Below are 17,061 nucleotides of genomic sequence, written 5' to 3'. Positions count from 1 at the left end.
AGGTCGACAACAGTTACGTTGTGTTAATTAGGATCTTTTTGGTTGCAAGTGACAGAAAACCTACTGGCCGAAGAGAAAGGGCAATGGTTTGGTTCTCGTGGATGAAAAGCGAAGGGCAGCTTCAGGCTTGGCTGTATTCAGTTACTCAGACAATAATGCCATTGGGGTGGGCTGAAGTATCTTGTGTGATTGGTGTTCAGTGTGCCCTGCTTTTCTCCCAAACCATGGGAGAGCTGTGATCACTCCTCAGACTACAGCCCAGGGAAGGGATGGCCCCTACATGGAACAGGCCTTGCCTGGTCATTGGGCCAGTCATGGGCTAGAGTTGTGGGATGGTCTGATCCACCAGGATTTATCAAGCCTCTAATCCACGAAGGGATTACAGCTCTTTCAGGAAATAGTATGGGTTTTCCCCAGAGGAAGGGAGACCAGAGACAGATACAACAGGTGTACATCAGCTATCTTCCTGGATGATGAGCGATTGTGCAAAAAGTTTGGCAACTAGATTCTATTTATAAAACAGAAACAGCTTTATTTTCCTCCCTATGAGCATTTATTGGGCACTTATTATTTATTGGGCCAGGTCCTTGTGGTGAAACTCGTTCCATTTCACAACAGCCTGGAAGAGATGATTCTCCCATTTCGCAGATGGGAATATTAAGGCCCTCAGCGGCCCAGCGCTTCAAAGTAGTGGACTTCCGTTTCCCTGGGAGTGGAAACGGGCCACACAGAGATAGAGGCGTTAGCTGTTAACTGAAGCTTTACACAGTGTCCAGGCTGTGCTCGTCCACGGAAGCCCCCTTGGGCAAAACGTTTTGGGAGACCTAATACCCTGTGGGCATCTCCAGACCCTGGGAGGCAGCGCCACACCCTCCTTCAGGGAGAGTTCGCATTTCCCTGCTTTTGACAGGAGATAATGACACACTTGGTGGCCTCCACCCGCCCCGGCCTTATCGACGGCCCCAGGCCCTGCTTGAGTGCCACTCGGTGTCATGGTCCCCGTAGGCACTAGAGCTCGAGAACCCCGATGTGGACGCCGGTGCGGCGCAGGTCGGCTTGGCTGGGGACACTGCGCGGCGCCGTCCCACGGACACCAGAGGCGGGGGGCGGGGCGGCGCGTGCGCACAAGGCCGCGGCGGGAAATTGGAACTCGGCGGGCAAGGCCGTGGGGCTCCGGGACAGACCCAGCATGGACGCGGCGGCCCGCCTGGCCCAGCGGCTTCGGGCAGCGTTGCGGGAGACGGAGCCACGGTGAGGAGGGTGAGGGGCCGGGCCGGAGACGGGGCGAGGCTCGCGGTCCACTCTGACCTCCCACTCCGTAGGGCCGTGGAGGAGCTGCTGAGCCGCGGCGCCGACCCAAACCTGCTGCTAGCGGATGGCGCGGCAGCCGTGCACTTGGCGGCCAGAGCCCGCCACCCGCGCGGTCTGAGGTGTCTAGAAGCCCTGCTGAGCCGGGGCGGGGACGCCAACGCTCGGTGAGATGGGGCCAGGACCCAGGGCGGGGTGAGGGGAGGGGTCTCCCGAGTCCGAGGGCCTCGGCCGCCCACTGGGAGAGGGCATCCCACAGTCCGGGGCGGAGACTCGGTGTCCAAGGGTGGGGCTTGGGGATGGGGGGCGGTTCCTGAGGATCCTAGGTTTGGGGTGTGAGGTTTGAATTTGGCCGAGGACGCAGTGTCTAGGATCCGGGGATGGTGTCTCAGGCTGGAGAGTGGCAATAGGAGCCCGAGAGCCAAGGTTCCGGGGTGCGGAGGCGGCGATCACATTCCCTCTTCCCCTGACCCCTCCTCTGCTCCTGTCCCAGTTCGGTCGAGGCACTGACGCCGCTGCACGTGGCTGCCGCCTGGGGCTGTCGCCGTGGCCTGGAGCTACTGCTGGGCCACGGAGCGGACCCTGCGCTGCGAGACCAGGTGGGAGTCCCGCTCCTGCAGTAGCAGGGCGAACCTGGAGGGAGCAAGGGAGGGAGGGAGGAAGGGTGGGAAGAGGGCCTCGGGTGCCCCCTGCTGACCGCGCCGCTACAGGACGGATTGCGGCCCCTGGACCTGGCAGAACAGCAGGGGCACCATGATTGCATGCGACTCCTTCGGGAGTTCCAGACTCGGACCCAGATCTCGACCCCGACCGGGACAGAGAGCCAGGAGCCTGAGCTTGAGCCCGAGCTTGACGGTACGTGGGGCCTGCGCTTACTGGGGGGCTTAACCTCTGATCCAGATTTGAGTGTCCCGCTGATGTCCACTCTGGCTCTGTCTCAGGTGCATTGTCTCTGGTAAGCTGTCTGCCTCCGACTCTCCCTCCTGCGACTCCAGCTGCCTCCTTCTGTCTGGTCCAACCCTCATCTCTTTCTCTGGCTCTCTTCACTCCCTCTGACTCAGTCTCATCCCTTACTTTAGGCCCAGACCCCTGGGGAAAGGGGTTGGACACCAGGCCCTCTGGACCTCCCAGTGTGACGCAGGCCTCCACAGCACTGGGCGGAAGTGTTGGCAGGGACATGGGCCTGGAAGCCAGCCCCAGACTCCCCAGCCTCCTTGCCCAACCTGAGATTGCTGACCAGGATAGCGGCTTGGAGCAACCCCCAGGACAATGGGACTACAGCTCAGAAAGCTCCTTCGTCACTGCGATTGAAGCTTCTGGAACTGAAGACCCAGCCCCACATACCTCCTCCTGGGCTAGGTCACTACCCCAGACCAAGCAGGGATTCCTGCCTGGTATTCGACCTTCCCAGAGAATGCCCAGCTCTCCAGGTACCCCTCCACTGGTGCATCGAACTGCCAGAGCAGACAGGGAGGCAGAACTAAATACCCGTCTGCAGGCCCTGACTCTGACCTCTCCAGATGCCTCCCCCTCCCCCATATCCCTCCCAGATGGGAGCTCTGCCTCAAGCCCCCCTCGGGAATCACCGCCAGGACTCCCCGATTCCCGCTTCCTAAAAGATGGAGAGGTGTCCCTCGACAGTGATGTGGCTGCCCTCTGGCTGACGGAGGACGAGGGGAGCTCCACAGGTGGCAGGGACCCCATCCCCTCTTGCTGGTGCCCTCTGGTCCCTGTGGTGTCTGACCTGGATTTGCTGCGAAGGCTCCGAGCGCTTGGCGAGAGCCCCGGCCCCATCACACCCTTCACTCGGCCGTACTACCTCCGGCGGCTGGAAGAAACCCGTGCTGCTGCTCCCGGTTAGTCTGATCGGGGCATCCAGAGTGCAAGGAGCCTCTGGGAGTTCCCAGAGAACCCTGTCTCTCAGTCCTGCCTCTTTTACTCTTTGTCTCTGGGGAAACAGCCCCTTCTTCTCCCTGCCTTGACTCAGTCCTCCCGCCTCCCCAATCTGGGGCTCAGACTTTGCAGGGCGCAGCCCAGAGCTGGCCGAAGCCCTGCGGACAGGCTGTATCCCAGATGCCCAGGCAGACGAGGACGAACTGGCCCAGCAGTTTGAGCGGCCAGATCCCAAGAGCAGGTGGCGGGAGGGGCTCGCGAAGTCCAGTTTCACGTATCTGCTATTGGACCCCAGGTACTTGGAGCAGGGATGACTCCATGATGAGGTGGGAGCTGAAAAATTCGGGGATTGGTTCTTATTTGCTTTGTATCTTTAAAAGGGGGACAGGCCCTGTCTGGATACAACCTTCTGTATATAGAAAAGGTTGGTTAGACCCAGTTCAAGCTGCTGAGTATCCCCGGGGAGCATCCGCCACTCTCTGCCTTAGAAAATGGGGCTCACTGGACATGGATTCCGGTTGCTCTGTGAACTTAGAAACTGTCTCTGGGGCAACTGTCCTCTCTGAGCAACTTCCCTCATCCAGGGAGACTCAAGACCTGCCAGCTCGCGCCTTCTCACTGACCCCAGCTGAACGCCTTCGGACCTTTGTCCGTGCCATCTTCTATGTGGGGAAAGGGACGCGGGCCCGGCCAGATGTCCACCTCTGGGAGGCCCTCAGGCTCCGTCGGCAGCCAGGAAAGCAGGTGTGGGGCTAGAGATCAGGGGCACAGCAGGGACAGCTGGGCCACGGGGAAGTGAATGGAGGAGGGGATGGGAGGGCAGACCCCCTGACCCCACCCTGGTCCCCAGGCCTGCCCCAAAGTGCGCCAGATCTTGGACATTTGGGCCAGTGGCCGTGGTGTGGTCTCCCTGCATTGCTTCCAACACGTGGTTGCTGTGGAGGCTTATACTCGAGAGGCTTGTCTCGTGGCTGCTCTAGGTAGGTGCCTGGCCCATGGGGCAGGGGGAGGAGTCACGAGAGGGACCTTTGATCTACTGATTACCTCATCCCTCTCCTCTCAGAGCTGCTCATTCATTCATCCAATGAACAATTATTGAGCACCAACTCTGTACCTGCACTCATACATATTTTGTTTGCTCTGTTGGTTTGTCCCTGCTTAAGAGCAATACACAGTGGGGGTCGCTGTCACATTTGCCAGCAGTTTCCAGGGATGCCCCTGACCCCTCCTCTCTCCAGGGATCCAGACACTGACGAACCAGAAACAAGGACACTGCTACGGAGTCGTGGCGGGCTGGCCAGCCACCCGGCGCCGGCGCTTGGGGGTACACCTGCTGCACCGCGCCCTCCTTGTCTTCTTGGCTGAGGGTGAGCGAGAGCTGCGGCCGCAGGACATCCAGGCGCGTGGCTGAGTCCCGGGGGAGCTAGCCCCTAGCCTAGGTAGAGATCAGGGTGTTTGAATGTCTGCCCCGTGGTGACGGCAACCACCCATCTCCAGAAGGCTGCCAGGGGGTAAGGGGTGGGCGGGCAGCGACCTGTATCTTCCCCTCCAGCTGAGGGAGGACTTTGTTACAGACGGAACTTCTGGAGCTTCCCGTCATGGGAGAACAAGTAGGGAACCCAAGGATCTCTGGAACATTCCAGGGCTTCAGAAGGTGCTAGTGCTTTGGCAGTTTTGTCCTGTCTTTGTGATCCACTTTTATCTCCCAGACACAGGGACTCATCTGTGGGATGGGCTGGGGAAATTGGCCAAGATCAAGAGAGATTTCTCTGCTTCCCAACTATGGGACCTCGGACCAATAATGTGTCTCTCTGAGACTCCCGTTTCCTTAGCTGTACAGTGGGGACAATGACAAGTCCTACCTCAGGGGGTCATGGTGGAGACGGGAGTAAACAGAGGCAGGACCTACAGTGTGGGGCACAGAACCCTGCAGGTGGGAAATCTCCCGGAAGGGAGGCGCCCTGACGCTGTTGAGGGGCCGACTGTGTGTGGTGAGCTGTGGGCAGAGCCCGGGAGGGCGACTGGGGTTATGGGTGAACGAGCAGCATTCTTCGGGGTAGCTGTGCTACTCGGGTCTCCCTTGCTTCTCTGAGACTGTTTCTTCCCGCTCTAAGAGGCAATAAATAACTGATTTCCTGGGGGTGCTATGCGATTTCAGACTCCCCATATGTTAAGAGTTTTAGTAAATGCCAAGCTGCCATCCTGGTGAGGTGCTGACGGGATCGTTTTATTTTCTGGAAGTTGCTTCTTAAAAGCATTTAGTGTATTTAGAGATCTGGGAGGATCCGCCGTCTCATTGGGTTGACCATCTGCCCATCATCCTGGCTCAGCCAACCAGGTCCTGCAGGGGGCGGGTGTAACCGTTGCTCCTTCCACCTGCTTCAGTTCCTGGAGGCAGAGCTCCTGGCTACTCTTGGGGAATGGCTGGTATGGTAATTAGGGGCCTGGGCTCTGAAGTGGGGCGGGGCTCTACCATTTTATTTATTTATTTTTAAAAGATTTTAGTTGTTTATTTAAAGAGAGAGAACGCGCGCTAGCTGTGGGAGGGACAGAAGGAGAGAGAGCATTTCAAGCTGACTCTGTGTTGAACAGGAGCCCCCTATGGGGTCTGAGCCCAGGACCCTGAGATCATGACTTGAGCTGAAATGAAGAGTCTGACCCTTAACCGACAGATCCACCCATGTGCCTCTGGGTTCTACCATTTTGACCAAACTGAGGACAGTTCTCTGAACTTCCCTGTCCTCATGTATAAGACTGGGAGGCCCGCAGACACCAAGTCTCTTGATAAAGTGATAGCAATTAAAAGTGTGCCATGTGCCCAGGAATTCACAGAGAAGTCACTGGGAAAGAATCCAGACACCCCCACCCCCCACAAAGAAAGAGAGATGAGATTTGTCCAACAGAATTTCCCAGTGTGGACCCTACTGACGTTTGAGACCAAATTATTCTTTGAGGTAGGGGCCGTCCTGTGCGTTGTTCGGTGTCTGGGCAGCATCCCTGGGTTCCACCCACTAGATGCCAGTGGGCTCCGCCCACTTCCTCCCACCCCCAGTTGCCACAATTAAAAATGTCTCCAGAATTTGCTAGTGAAGGGCGCCTGGGTGGCTCAGTCAGTTAAGTGTCTGACTTCCGTCCAGGTCTTAATCTGAGGGACCAGGGATGGAGTCCCCCATCGGGCTCCCTGTTCAGCAGGGAGAACTGCTTCTCCCTCTGCCCACCCTCCCCTGCCATGTGCCGCACTCTCAAATAAACAAACACAGTATTTTTTTTTACAAAAGAATTTGCTCGTGGAAAACAGTGCCACCAGGAAAACTCCGGTCTAAACTAAAGGTGGACTTACAAACCAGTGCGGAGAGGACCAAAGAGGTAGTAATTTAAAGGGATGATGCTCTCCCTGCACCGTTCACACAAGCCAGAGTTATACCCTTGAGATACAGACATTAGAAAATATAGAGGATTAAGAGCATGGCTGTAGGGCAGGAAATCCTGCCAGGCAAGAAAGGCAGACTCGTTGGCTTAAAAAAAAAACCCAAAACAACAACAACGACAACAACAACAAAAAAACAGAACAAAAACTATCTTCATGGCAAAAGCGACCCTAAACCAGGTTGAAAGATACAATGGGATAGTAAGAGGTACCGACTTGCTGAGTGGCGCGGCATAAAAGGGATTCAATGAAACGATGGCGTCAGGCACTTGGCACAGGGCTTTGTATACAGGTGGCCCTCCATTATGGCTGCTCCAGCCCATGCAACGTCTGCTGATGCTCACCTTATCCCCTGTATGAACCTCAGCTGGACGGCCTCCCCCCTTCCAGGGACCCGGAGCTCACCATCTGCCTCTGTTCTGGGAATACTGCCCAAGCAGCCCCTGCATTCTGAGGAGGGAGGGAGAACTCGGGAAGGAAGCCTGGACAGCCAACGCCCTCACTTCTCTGCAAGTCAGCCGTGAGGGGGTGGCGCCTGCATCAGCCCAGTCTGCAGACGGGGAAACTGAGGCTCAGGACGACTCTGCCCTGCCATCACCCAGCACAGGTCCTCCAGAGACTCAGATTGTCACTTCTTTTTATTGAGTTACAAGTTGAGATGTGCAGGTTCGGTGGTGCCAGCCCCCCTCTCCCTCCCCCCCACTTGGGCAACAAGAGCTCCCAGCGCCAAGAAATGGGGGGTGGGGAGGGTCTCGGGCAATGAGGCGGGGCCCTGAGGGTCCCAGGATCAAGCACGGCTGACACGGAAGACAGAGAGCGGCGTTGAGGGACAGGGGCTTCTGTACAAGGTCATCCTCCACGGGGGTTCCGGCTCCGACCCCAAAACACCGATGGGTCCGGCAGGATGGAAGTGGAGAGCGGTGTACCCACTTGGCTCCCGAGAACGCCATGCCCTACCCAGCCGGCCTGGGGGCCTGGGGGCGTCTCCCTGACCTGACTCCGCCCACCGGAGCGAACAGCCCGCCCAGGTGGTCCGCGCTGCGGACGTGGGGGCGGCCCCTGGCTTCCTCCTGCTGCTCCTTGGCTTACCAAGCGATGCCCGGCCGGCCCAGCGGCTACTTCTTCTCTTCTGGGGGCGCAGGCAGGGGCTCGGGCAGGGCCTTGGGCGAGGGCTCTGGCTCCCAGAGCAGGAATTCGTGGAGCAGCGTGTTGACCGTCTCTGGACACTCCAGCATCACCATGTGGCTGCCTTCATCGATGAGCTTCAGAAAGGCCAGCAACAGGATCTGCGGGCGGGGGCAGGGGTGGGGGCACAGGTTCAGGATGGCAAAGGCAGGCTGCCCTGGTACACCCAAGCCCATCCACACCAGGCCTGCAGTCTTAGGAAGTCTCTCCTGTGGCCTACCCTTCATCCCTCTACTTCTACTCAAAGGCGGAGGTGGAGGATAGCCTGCTGACCTCAGTATTCATTCAACATTTATGACGTGGCTACAGTACATCCAGAGAAGATTTTCTCAATCCCAGCACTACTGACACATACGCTGGGACGATTCTCTGTGGTGCGGGGTGTCCCATGTACTGTAGGCTGTTGGGCAGCATTCCTGGCCGGGACCCACCAGATGCCAGTAGCAGTGTCCCACTCCCCCACCCCACAGGGGGACAGCTTACAATGTCTCCAGACATTGCCAAGTATCCCTGGGGAGCAAATTCACTGCTGAGTGAGAATCACCGAGATAGAAAGACCAGGTCTCTCAAGCCAAGTCAAGGTCTCTCGTGCCGGGCTTCTCAACTTTAGCATTACTGACACTTGGGGTGGGAACATTCTTTGCTGTGGAGCCATTCTGTTCGCTACAGGGCACTGAGCAACATCCCTGGCCTCCCCCCACCAGACATCAGAAGCCCCTCCTCCCCACTCATGACAACCCAAAAAAGTCTGTAGACATTTCCAATGTCTCCCGGGGCTCAGAATCCCTGCTGGCTAAGAACTGCTGGTGCAGACCTAGTCCCAGTGCTGAGGATCCCAAGACACTTTCTCAGTAGGCTCTGATCTAAAGATCCCCCGCCTGACCTCTCCCAGAATTCCATATGGCATCCCTGGGCACTTATACAAATCCCAACTGGGCAGGGCACCACGGCAGCCCCATGTTCTGGATCGCACTCTCAATCTAACCTCTCCCTTCCCTGGGGCTGGAGCACAAGGCAGAATCCCCCTGGGGTGCGTGTGATGGCTCTGGTGCCAAGGCCCTACCTCGGCCATGCGCTGGTCTTCCTCCACTGGCACAAACTTGTCGTGCATACCGTGAACGAGCAGGACGGGCACAGTGAGCTCAGCATGGTAGACCTCGTCACCTTCAGGCCAGTACTGGCCACTCATCATGGCTCGCAGGACGAAGGATGACACGTTGAACGCATTGCCTTCCTTCAGCAGCTGCTTCTCTTTGGCTCCTTGGCGTGCAAAGCCAGCCCTGGGAGGTGAGGATGCACTCCTGGAGGCCTTGTGCCAGCTTGGCCACCAGGGGCACCTCCGATGCCCGTCCCGGCAGCAATACAGCCTCCCCTCCCCCCAACTCAGGGAGATGCCAGGGTTCACTGGGGCCAGGTTGACTCACTTGAGAAAGCTCCAAGCCAGGCAGGGTGATAGACAGTGCAGGACACATGTGGGCATGTTGAAGATGGAACAGAAGCTGGGTTCCAAGGCTGTGGGGCCCCCGCCGTTGATCATGATGACCTTGTGCACCAGGTCTGGGTATTCATGAGCCAGGAACGTGCAGAAGGAGACACTGGGGGTGCATAGGTGGGTAGATGGGTGATGTGGAGGGTTGGAGGGAGTTGGTCAGCAGGATACAGGTAGTGAGGGAGGTAATGCCCTCCCTTCACCCAGAGATAGGTCCTTGAAGGCTAACATTCTTCCCCTGGGGCCCACTGGCACTGGGTGGGAGGGAGGGATGGGGGGAGGGAGGCATCTTGAGTGCCTCTAACCTATAAGACTATGTGTCTGTTGAGAGTGAATTTTTTCCCCTTCAAAACCAGAACTTTCATCAGATCCTTAAAGCAGCCATGCCCCCCAAAGTGGTAAGAATGACTTATTGCCAAGTATTAAGAAAGCATTCTGCTTACGCTGCTACTGTTTGGTTTCCCAGAGAAGGTCCCTGTTTCTTGTCCTTCTCCTGTGAGGATCCTCAGTCCCCAGTCTCTGGACATGGCACATTGGCCTGCCTTATACAGGCTGGGAAGGTACAGCCCAAAGAGCCCTTACAGTCCAGCTCCTCACTCCCTCAAAAGTCGGGTTCATTGGGCCAACGATGGCCTGTGGGCTAGCCATTTGTTTTGGTAAACTGTTTACCATTTTGTAAATTTGTAAGTTATTTAGTAAATAAAGTTTTATTGGAACACAGCCATGCCCATTTGTTTACCATGATGGCTGCTGCTTTGCTTTGACAGTAGAGTTGCAAGAGGCTCCAAAAGAGATGACCATATGTCCTAAGATATTTACTATCTGGCCCATTAAGAAAAAGTTTGCAGACCCTAGCTGTAAAGGGGAACAGGATACAAGCAAGAGTCAGTTGGCCTTCACTGTACCAGTGACTCCCTGTGTGCCCTCGGGGAGATTACCTAACCTCTCTGAACTTCCGTCTCCACATCTGCAAAATAGTAACTGGGCTGTCCTCGTAGCATTGTTATGAGGTCACAGGAACTACCGCAGATGGGTACTCATTTAATCAAAGGAAACATTTAGTGTAAACATCCACTTTTGGGGGTGTTCTCATATAAACAAACAGGAGCTGTTACTTTCCAGCCTGGCTTCCTTTCATTCAGAAATATATGGAACGTTTCTTTGTCTTGTCTCATTGCATGGGCCACACCGCTAAAACAGTGGTTCTCAAACTAGTCAGCAGATCAGATCCTGCCTTTCCTCCTGGGTAAAGATGAGTGGTACCACCTGGTACCACCTGGCAGTGTTCAGGCACCCAGGCCCAGTCTTTGATAAGTGGACACTCACCTTGATGCTGGATGGTATCATGCATCACTCCTTTAGTGGGAGTGAATTACAGGAACCTGTGCCCTTGTAAAAAGACTGTATAGGATTCTAATTACCCCTTCCTTGGAAGGGATCTCCAGAGCAACTGATTTTTGATCCACTGAGCCACCCAGGTGCCCCAGAGCAACTGATTTTTTAACTTAAAGACAATGGTTCTCAGCCAGGGATGATTCTGACTGCTAGGGAACCTATTATTTGAAGACACCCCCTTTTTTTTTTGAAGACACTTGATGGTCATGACCATCACTGGGCCACTGTACCTGTGGCAACCAGCAGGCAGAGGCTAAGGAAGCCTGTTAAACATCCTACAGTGCACATGAAAGCCCCTCGAAGAGAGGAATGACCTGATCCAAATGTCACTGGTGCTGGGACTGTGAAACACCACTTTAAAAGGATAGGAAACAACAGCAGTGGAGGTGGGCATTGCTATCTTGTTATAGTCATAAATGAGAGTCTTCAAGGAGAGAAGTCAGTGTTGGGCAAATGTGTGTCCAGTCCCTGTGACCCTCCCCCACTGCTCCCCGCTAGCCCCACCACAGCACTGGCTCACCCGTATGAATGCCCAATGAGCACGTTTCGCTTCTTGGCATAACGCTTGAAGATGGCACGCATGTCCTCTGCCAGCGCATAGAAGGTGTAGGCTGCGGCCACCTGGGGTGCCGAGCTGGCCCCATGACCGGCCAGATCGGGTGCCACCACCTCATAGCCCAGGCGCACAAAGAAGTCCAGCTGCTCCTTCCAGATGGCCAGGGAGCCGCCCACACCGTGGATGAAGAAGAGCACCACGTCGGCCTGAGCACCTTTGCAGCTCGTGATGCGCTTTTCACAGTCAATGTGGATGGTGCGCTTGGGGCGCCGGGCTCGCCGCCGTCGCCCACCACTGCCACTCCCGGCACTGCCTGAGCCTGAGCGGCCATCACTGCCTGCTGGGTCGGCCAGCTCCACCTCTAGGGCGGCCGGCGGCTCCCCCGAGCCATTCTGCCCATGCAGGAGGTCAGCTCGAGGTGCCCGGCCCAGGTTCTCCACCAGTAACCGCCCGTTGCGGTAAACGGTAATTCGGCGCTGGCAGCGGACCAAGCCAGATCGGTCTCCCTGGGCAGCATCTGGCGGCAGTGGAGGCGGGTTGGGGACTGGAGCAGGCCCCGCGTGCTTCACACGCAGCACACGGCCAGGCTTGACCTCCACAAAGGTGTAGCCATCACTGGACTCGACGCTCTCCAGCGGCCCCACGGCGTTGGGCGGTGCGCCTAGCAGGCAGCAGAAGATCCCGTCCGTCACCCCAGTCAGCATGGTGTGTCCTGCAAGTGGGGGCACAGCCATCTCAGGGGCTGTCTAAATGGCCAGAGCCAGCCAAGCACCAAGATGTTTTGTCTGTCTAGTCAGTGCCTGCCTGGGGGTTGGCCACCCTCCTGGGCTAGCCTAGGCTGTCCTAGAGAGAAGGACATGGCTACGGCTGACCCCAAGAGGTGTCCATAGGGAAGGTGGTATAATCCAGGGCTGCTTCTGGGACATTGTGGCAAATGAGGACCATCCCCCCCACCCCTCCACCCCCGCTCACAGCAGCTATGGCTTCCATAACCCATTCATTCATTCATTCATCCATCCATCCACCCATCCATTCAGGCACACATTCTCATTAACTAACTTTTACCAAATGGGCACATTCTGCCTGCCTCTGAAGGCATCTAAAAAGGTGCAGATGCCAATGAGCGCCCATCCAGGCCTCTGAACCTGGCTCCTGAAAGGTGAGGCCCTGGGGGAGGGGGTTAGGGACTGAGCTCCAGAAGGCCCTGGCCAGCTCTGCAAGCCCCAGACTGGGTCTGTATTGCAGACAGACAAGCTGAAGCCCAGACAGTCTGTACCCCCATCAGTACCCTAGCTTCCGGAGGTCTGACACACAATCCCCAAAGGTGGAGAGGAGGATGGACAAGGTAAAGCCCTCTGTGGGGGCCTCCGGTCCTCTGTGCTGCTCCCTGGGCCACCCCCTCCGTGTCCATGGCAACTACAGTCAGTTACATAACTCAAGGGGGATACCCGTGCAGCGCACCCCCATTGTCTAGGGCCTAGAGCTGGGACCAACCCCTCCCCCGTCTCCATCCTGGGCGCCGCGGGGATAAGACGCGCTGAAGGCACGGCCTCCGAAGGCCCATACTTGCTGATAGAGGGGAAGCGGGTCGCGCCACCCCACTCCAGTGGAATCCTAACCCCGGATTGCGGAGGGGGATGCAGTTGCGCCACGCCAGGTCCCTTCCCCAGAGCCAGATCCCTGCCTCTCAGGTGCTAGTAAGCCCTACGGCGGGGTCGAAGCCACTACGGCGGGGTCGAAGTCTTCCTAAGAGCCCGAGTACTGGCTTTGTGCACACCCCCTTCCGATGTCGAAGCCCCAGGGACCTCGATGTCCCCCTCCCAGAGCCCACTCCCCGCTCACCTCATCTAGGGCCCTGCAGCCCGGGGCAGGGCGGAGGGGATCCCAGGCGGAGAAGCCAGCGTCCGCCTGCGGCGCCGTTTTACATGGTGGCACGGGGTCGTCCCAGGCGCGTCTACGCGGGCGGGCTCGGGCCCATGGCGGTCAGCGCGGGGGCATCCCGCGGCCGCCGAGAAAGCCGGCCCTTTAAGTCTCTCCCCAGGGGGAGGGGCCGTATGCCGACGGACGGGCGTCTAGACCAATCAGAGCTAGGAAATGACCTGGCCTAGTTAGACTGCCAATCATAGGCGGTATCTTAGGGATGAAGGCGGTCTCAGAAAACAGCAGCCCCACCCCCTTAAGGAGTTTACCGAGGAAGGAGGGAGGGAGGGAGGGAGGGATTGGGCCTGGCCCAGGGCCCAGAAGGGGTCCCGAACTGGTGTCTGCGGAATTCCGGGGAGGTAGCCTCCGGAGCCTCTAACTGTGAATAGGATCCCCTCGTCTAGCCCCTGCCTCCGAACAGCTTTGTAACCTCCAAATGGGGCCCCCATGCTCCTCTCTGTACTGACCTTTCCGTTCTAGAGACTCTCAGATCTTTCCAGTTCAGGGTGGGGAAACTGAGGCTCATAAATGGCACAAAGTCACAAAGCAAGATGGGGGCTTCGCGGCAGAGGCGGTATTTAAAACCACGGCTGTGTGATATCAAATCCTGGAAATTGTTATTCATTAAGCCTTTAAACAGACGGCTTAAAGCTGTGAGTTATTGCGGGATTGGAGTTTCACAGACAGGCCAGTTTAACCATTGGTCAGTCTAACTGGTGACTCCATGGTCCCAACTGGAGTCGAAGATCCCAGGGTTCAAATCCAGCCTCTGCCCTTTGTTGATATGTGACCTTGGGCAAGCCACTTCTCTGAGACTCCACTCATTTTTCTATGAAATTAATCCTCTCATGAGTTTGCTCTGCAGGTAAAAACACCCAGAACGGTAAGTGTTCAATACGTTGTTGACATTATTATTGTACTGGTTTAGTAGTATAATACTGTACAGGTTTGCTAAGTGTTGGTGCAGGTAGGATGGGCTTCAGAGGACAAGGGGTTAACCATTTCTTGCCCACTCCCATCTCCTGGAATTTGCTGCCAGAGCTGGATTAGGTCCTTCCTCCCACTCTTGCCCACTCAGGGTGCTCCTGGGAGACTACAGTCGATTCATGCAGTAAACAGTTCCCTTCCCTGACCCTGGACCCCCCCCCCCCGCCTCCAAGCTGGGAGATTCTGGGGTGCCCACAGGGACTCAGCCAGCAGCCTGGCCCTTGAGGAACCGTTGGGCTTTGGGGAGAGTCTGGGGAGAATCATATGGGGACGTGGTTGGGCCAAACGGAGGGATGGGGCTGGGGAAGAGGAAAATATCCGAAGATGTTCAGAGTTAATGGGGGGGGTTGGAGATGAATAGAACATCAGGCATAGGTGGGTGTGACTGAAATTTAGAGGGTGTGTGTGTGTGTGTGTTTGGAGGGCTTCATTTGCTTGCCAGAGGAGCTGAATATTTTCCCTGGGGCAACGAGCACCATAGAGACTGTGAGAGAAGGGAAGAGGGTCATATCTAAGTATAGAAAATTTTTTCTTGGATCAGAATGGAGGTACCACCACGGACAAGCTTAAAACACATGAGTTTCAGATTGAGAAACTGAATCCCCGAGAGGAGCAGGGACCACCCCAAGGACATCCAGGCAACTCCAACTTAGGTCTCCTGGGCTCCCCGCCAAAGAAGAGAGACTTGGCTGGGCCCAGAGAAAAGCTGCCAGCCAGCTGTGTGCCATCTGCCCGCCTCCTGCTGGGGGAAGGATGATGGACCAGCCGTTTCCTGAGGCTGCCACCAGCTGCGCCACGGCAACCACCGGGCACCCTCTGCCGGTTGACAAGAGAAGGAACCACAGCTCCCAGCGGACCCGGGGACACAACGTCTTGTACGCAGGCGCATGCCAAAGAGGCGCCGTTCGCCTGCCACCTGCTGGTCCCTATGAGGAACTACACACACTCCCTTGCCCGTAAGGACGCTCTCGCGGAGGAGACGCAGGCGCAGAAATACTCCAGGACAACCCCGAGGCCACGCGGCCTCCGCGGTAGGAGAAACTACATTTCCCAGAAGTTTTCGTACCGCGGCTGCAGAGCTTATTCGCTTTGGAATAGCCGGCGTGGGGACGTCGCGACCGGCCGCTGGACATGGCTTTCTTGGTCGGATCCGTAGGTCGCCAGTTGGGTCGCGTCAGGTGAGTCCTCACGGGGACCCTTACCCAAATCTGGAAATAAGGGCGGTGTCGGGGGCTGGTGTCAGCTCTTTGGTGACAACACGACTTGCCAACGGCTTGCGCTTTGATGGAGCGCTTCTTGCAACCAGGCTGCGGCCCGGCCCGGATAGGGGAGCCGAGGCTCAGAGTGGTTGAGCGTCACGCCGAAGTCACAGAGCGCCCCCTCTGACCTTCCTCGCCATCTCTTTCCCTCCCGCAGGTGGCTGCAGCCCCGCGCCTGGCTGGGGCTCCCCGATGCCTGGGGACTTCTCGCCACACAGCAGAACAGAGGAAAGGCGCGTGGAAATGAGTATCAGCCGAGCAACATCAAACGCAAACACAAACACGGCTGGATCCGGCGCCTGAGCACACCGGCCGGCGTCCAGGTCATCCTTCGCCGCATGCACAAAGGCCGCAAGTCGCTGAGCCATTGAGGAGCGCTAAATTGCCGGCAGGACCCCCATTAGAGCGTTTCTCTGACCTGGGACCTCTCCTGCTATTGTTTTTATGGGGAGCCGGGACAACTCAGACATAAACCCTCCTCAAATTGTGGAGTCGGCCCCCGGAGGGGGGGGGGAAGTCTGCGGTTGGACTGAGAGTGGGAGTAGGAAGTCAGACCTCGCCCAGTCCCTTTCTACGCTATTGAACTAGGAAGAATTTCGAACATACAATAGTCCACAGTGAACCCTGTGTACTCAGTACACAGCTTTAACCACCAATTACCCACAACTCACCTGACCCCTCCTGTGTTATTTGGGATTAAATCTAGGGCACTGGGTTATTTCTTATTTCAGAATGCATCTCTCCAAGAAAAGGGCTCTTTAAAACCTAATCACAGAACTTTTCACACCTAAAAAGTGGTTAACAGTTCCATAGTATTGTCTAATAAATGTCCAAATTTATATTTGTCTTATATATGTCATCATTTTTCACAGGTATGGAAAGGTTTCTGGGGAGTTAGGGCTTGAATCCTCAACCCCTAGGATGGGTTTGTGGGAATGGGCTGTGTGACCTTGAGCAAGGCCTTAGCCCTTTGAGGCTCATTTGACTCCTATGAAATGAGGTACTTATTTCTCCTTTGCTGCATTGTTGGAATAATAGTACTCAGTAGCTTCCCTTAGTACTACTGAGTATTTCTGTGTACTGGGTGCCAAGTCCTTGTCTGGTGGGCAGGGTAAGGGCACTTGATTTGTACCCAGGCAGTCTGGAGACAGCAGAGTCAGGACTGAGAGGAGGATCTAAGCGCTGTGGGAGCCCGGAGAAGTTTCGCCTGGCTTGGACTTGGGAAGAATGTGGTCAGAAAAGTCTAACTGAAAGATGGAGCAGGGCCCAAAGGGAGAAAGGATTAGACTCAGAGGTCAGGATAAAAGGTGGATAAGAGAGGCAGGAGGGTATCAAAATTCCGGGCCAAAGGGATGGGACTGGATTCTTAGGGGACTGGAGAGCGACGGGGGCATATGAACAAGAGAATCTAAAGATAGGAAGCAGCAAGTGCAGAGCCGTTTAGATATGCTGAAACCTAAGGTTAGGACCCTGGAGAGGATGCTGGGGGTGTTACGGCAGGTCCCTCTCCGGGGCTGCTGTGGAAACTCCATGAGACACCATATTAAAAAGTGAAGTAAGCAGTAGAAAAAAAAAAAGAGACCCGCGGAACCTCCCGGAGTTGTGGACTACAAATCCCAAGAGGCGTCGAGGCCACGGCCTC

General features: G+C 56.4%; 3 protein-coding genes across 7 annotated transcripts; 2 read left to right on the top strand and 1 right to left on the bottom strand.

Moving 5' to 3' along the window:
- Window positions 1–85: 85 nt before the first annotated feature.
- ANKLE1 (ankyrin repeat and LEM domain containing 1) lies at window positions 86–5,348 on the top strand. 4 transcript variants are annotated; one of them, XM_045081981.1, is made up of 10 exons: window positions 86–1,251; window positions 1,323–1,475; window positions 1,802–1,907; window positions 2,019–2,163; window positions 2,388–3,164; window positions 3,325–3,496; window positions 3,786–3,945; window positions 4,052–4,181; window positions 4,440–4,568; window positions 4,776–5,348. In XM_045081981.1, the coding sequence occupies exons 1-10, from the start codon at window positions 1,028–1,030 to the stop codon at window positions 5,051–5,053; spliced, it is 2,274 nt and encodes a 757-aa protein (XP_044937916.1). In that variant the 5' UTR covers window positions 86–1,027; the 3' UTR covers window positions 5,054–5,348. The 4 variants fall into 4 exon arrangements, with proteins under 4 accessions (XP_044937916.1, XP_044937911.1, XP_004761104.1 ...); XM_045081976.1 differs by having other exon boundaries at window positions 3,582–3,945; XM_004761047.3 differs by having other exon boundaries at window positions 4,440–4,914.
- A 1,900-nt stretch (window positions 5,349–7,248) lies between these two features.
- Window positions 7,249–13,309, bottom strand: ABHD8 (abhydrolase domain containing 8). 2 transcript variants are annotated; one of them, XM_004761045.3, is made up of 5 exons: window positions 13,096–13,308; window positions 11,218–11,965; window positions 9,238–9,408; window positions 8,877–9,093; window positions 7,249–7,914 (listed from the first exon to the last, which is right to left on the bottom strand). In XM_004761045.3, exons 2-5 carry the CDS (start codon window positions 11,955–11,957, stop codon window positions 7,744–7,746), a joined length of 1,299 nt encoding a protein of 432 aa, XP_004761102.1. In that variant the 5' UTR covers window positions 11,958–11,965; window positions 13,096–13,308; the 3' UTR covers window positions 7,249–7,743. The 2 variants fall into 2 exon arrangements, with proteins under 2 accessions (XP_004761102.1, XP_004761103.1); XM_004761046.3 differs by having other exon boundaries at window positions 7,744–7,914; window positions 8,927–9,093; window positions 13,096–13,309.
- Window positions 13,310–15,055: 1,746 nt separating this feature from the next.
- On the top strand, window positions 15,056–16,258 carry MRPL34 (mitochondrial ribosomal protein L34). Its single transcript, XM_004761043.3, has 2 exons — window positions 15,056–15,338; window positions 15,577–16,258. The coding sequence occupies exons 1-2, from the start codon at window positions 15,292–15,294 to the stop codon at window positions 15,788–15,790; spliced, it is 261 nt and encodes an 86-aa protein (XP_004761100.1). The 5' UTR covers window positions 15,056–15,291; the 3' UTR covers window positions 15,791–16,258.
- Window positions 16,259–17,061: the final 803 nt, after the last annotated feature.

This window comes from Mustela putorius, unplaced genomic scaffold, assembly GCF_011764305.1.
Source record: "Mustela putorius furo isolate JIRA1106 unplaced genomic scaffold, ASM1176430v1.1 tig00000095_pilon_pilon_pilon, whole genome shotgun sequence".
NCBI classification, from domain to species: Eukaryota; Metazoa; Chordata; class Mammalia; order Carnivora; family Mustelidae; genus Mustela; species Mustela putorius.
Note: the sequence above shows the minus strand (reverse complement) of the source record. Positions and strands in the feature narration are given on the sequence as shown.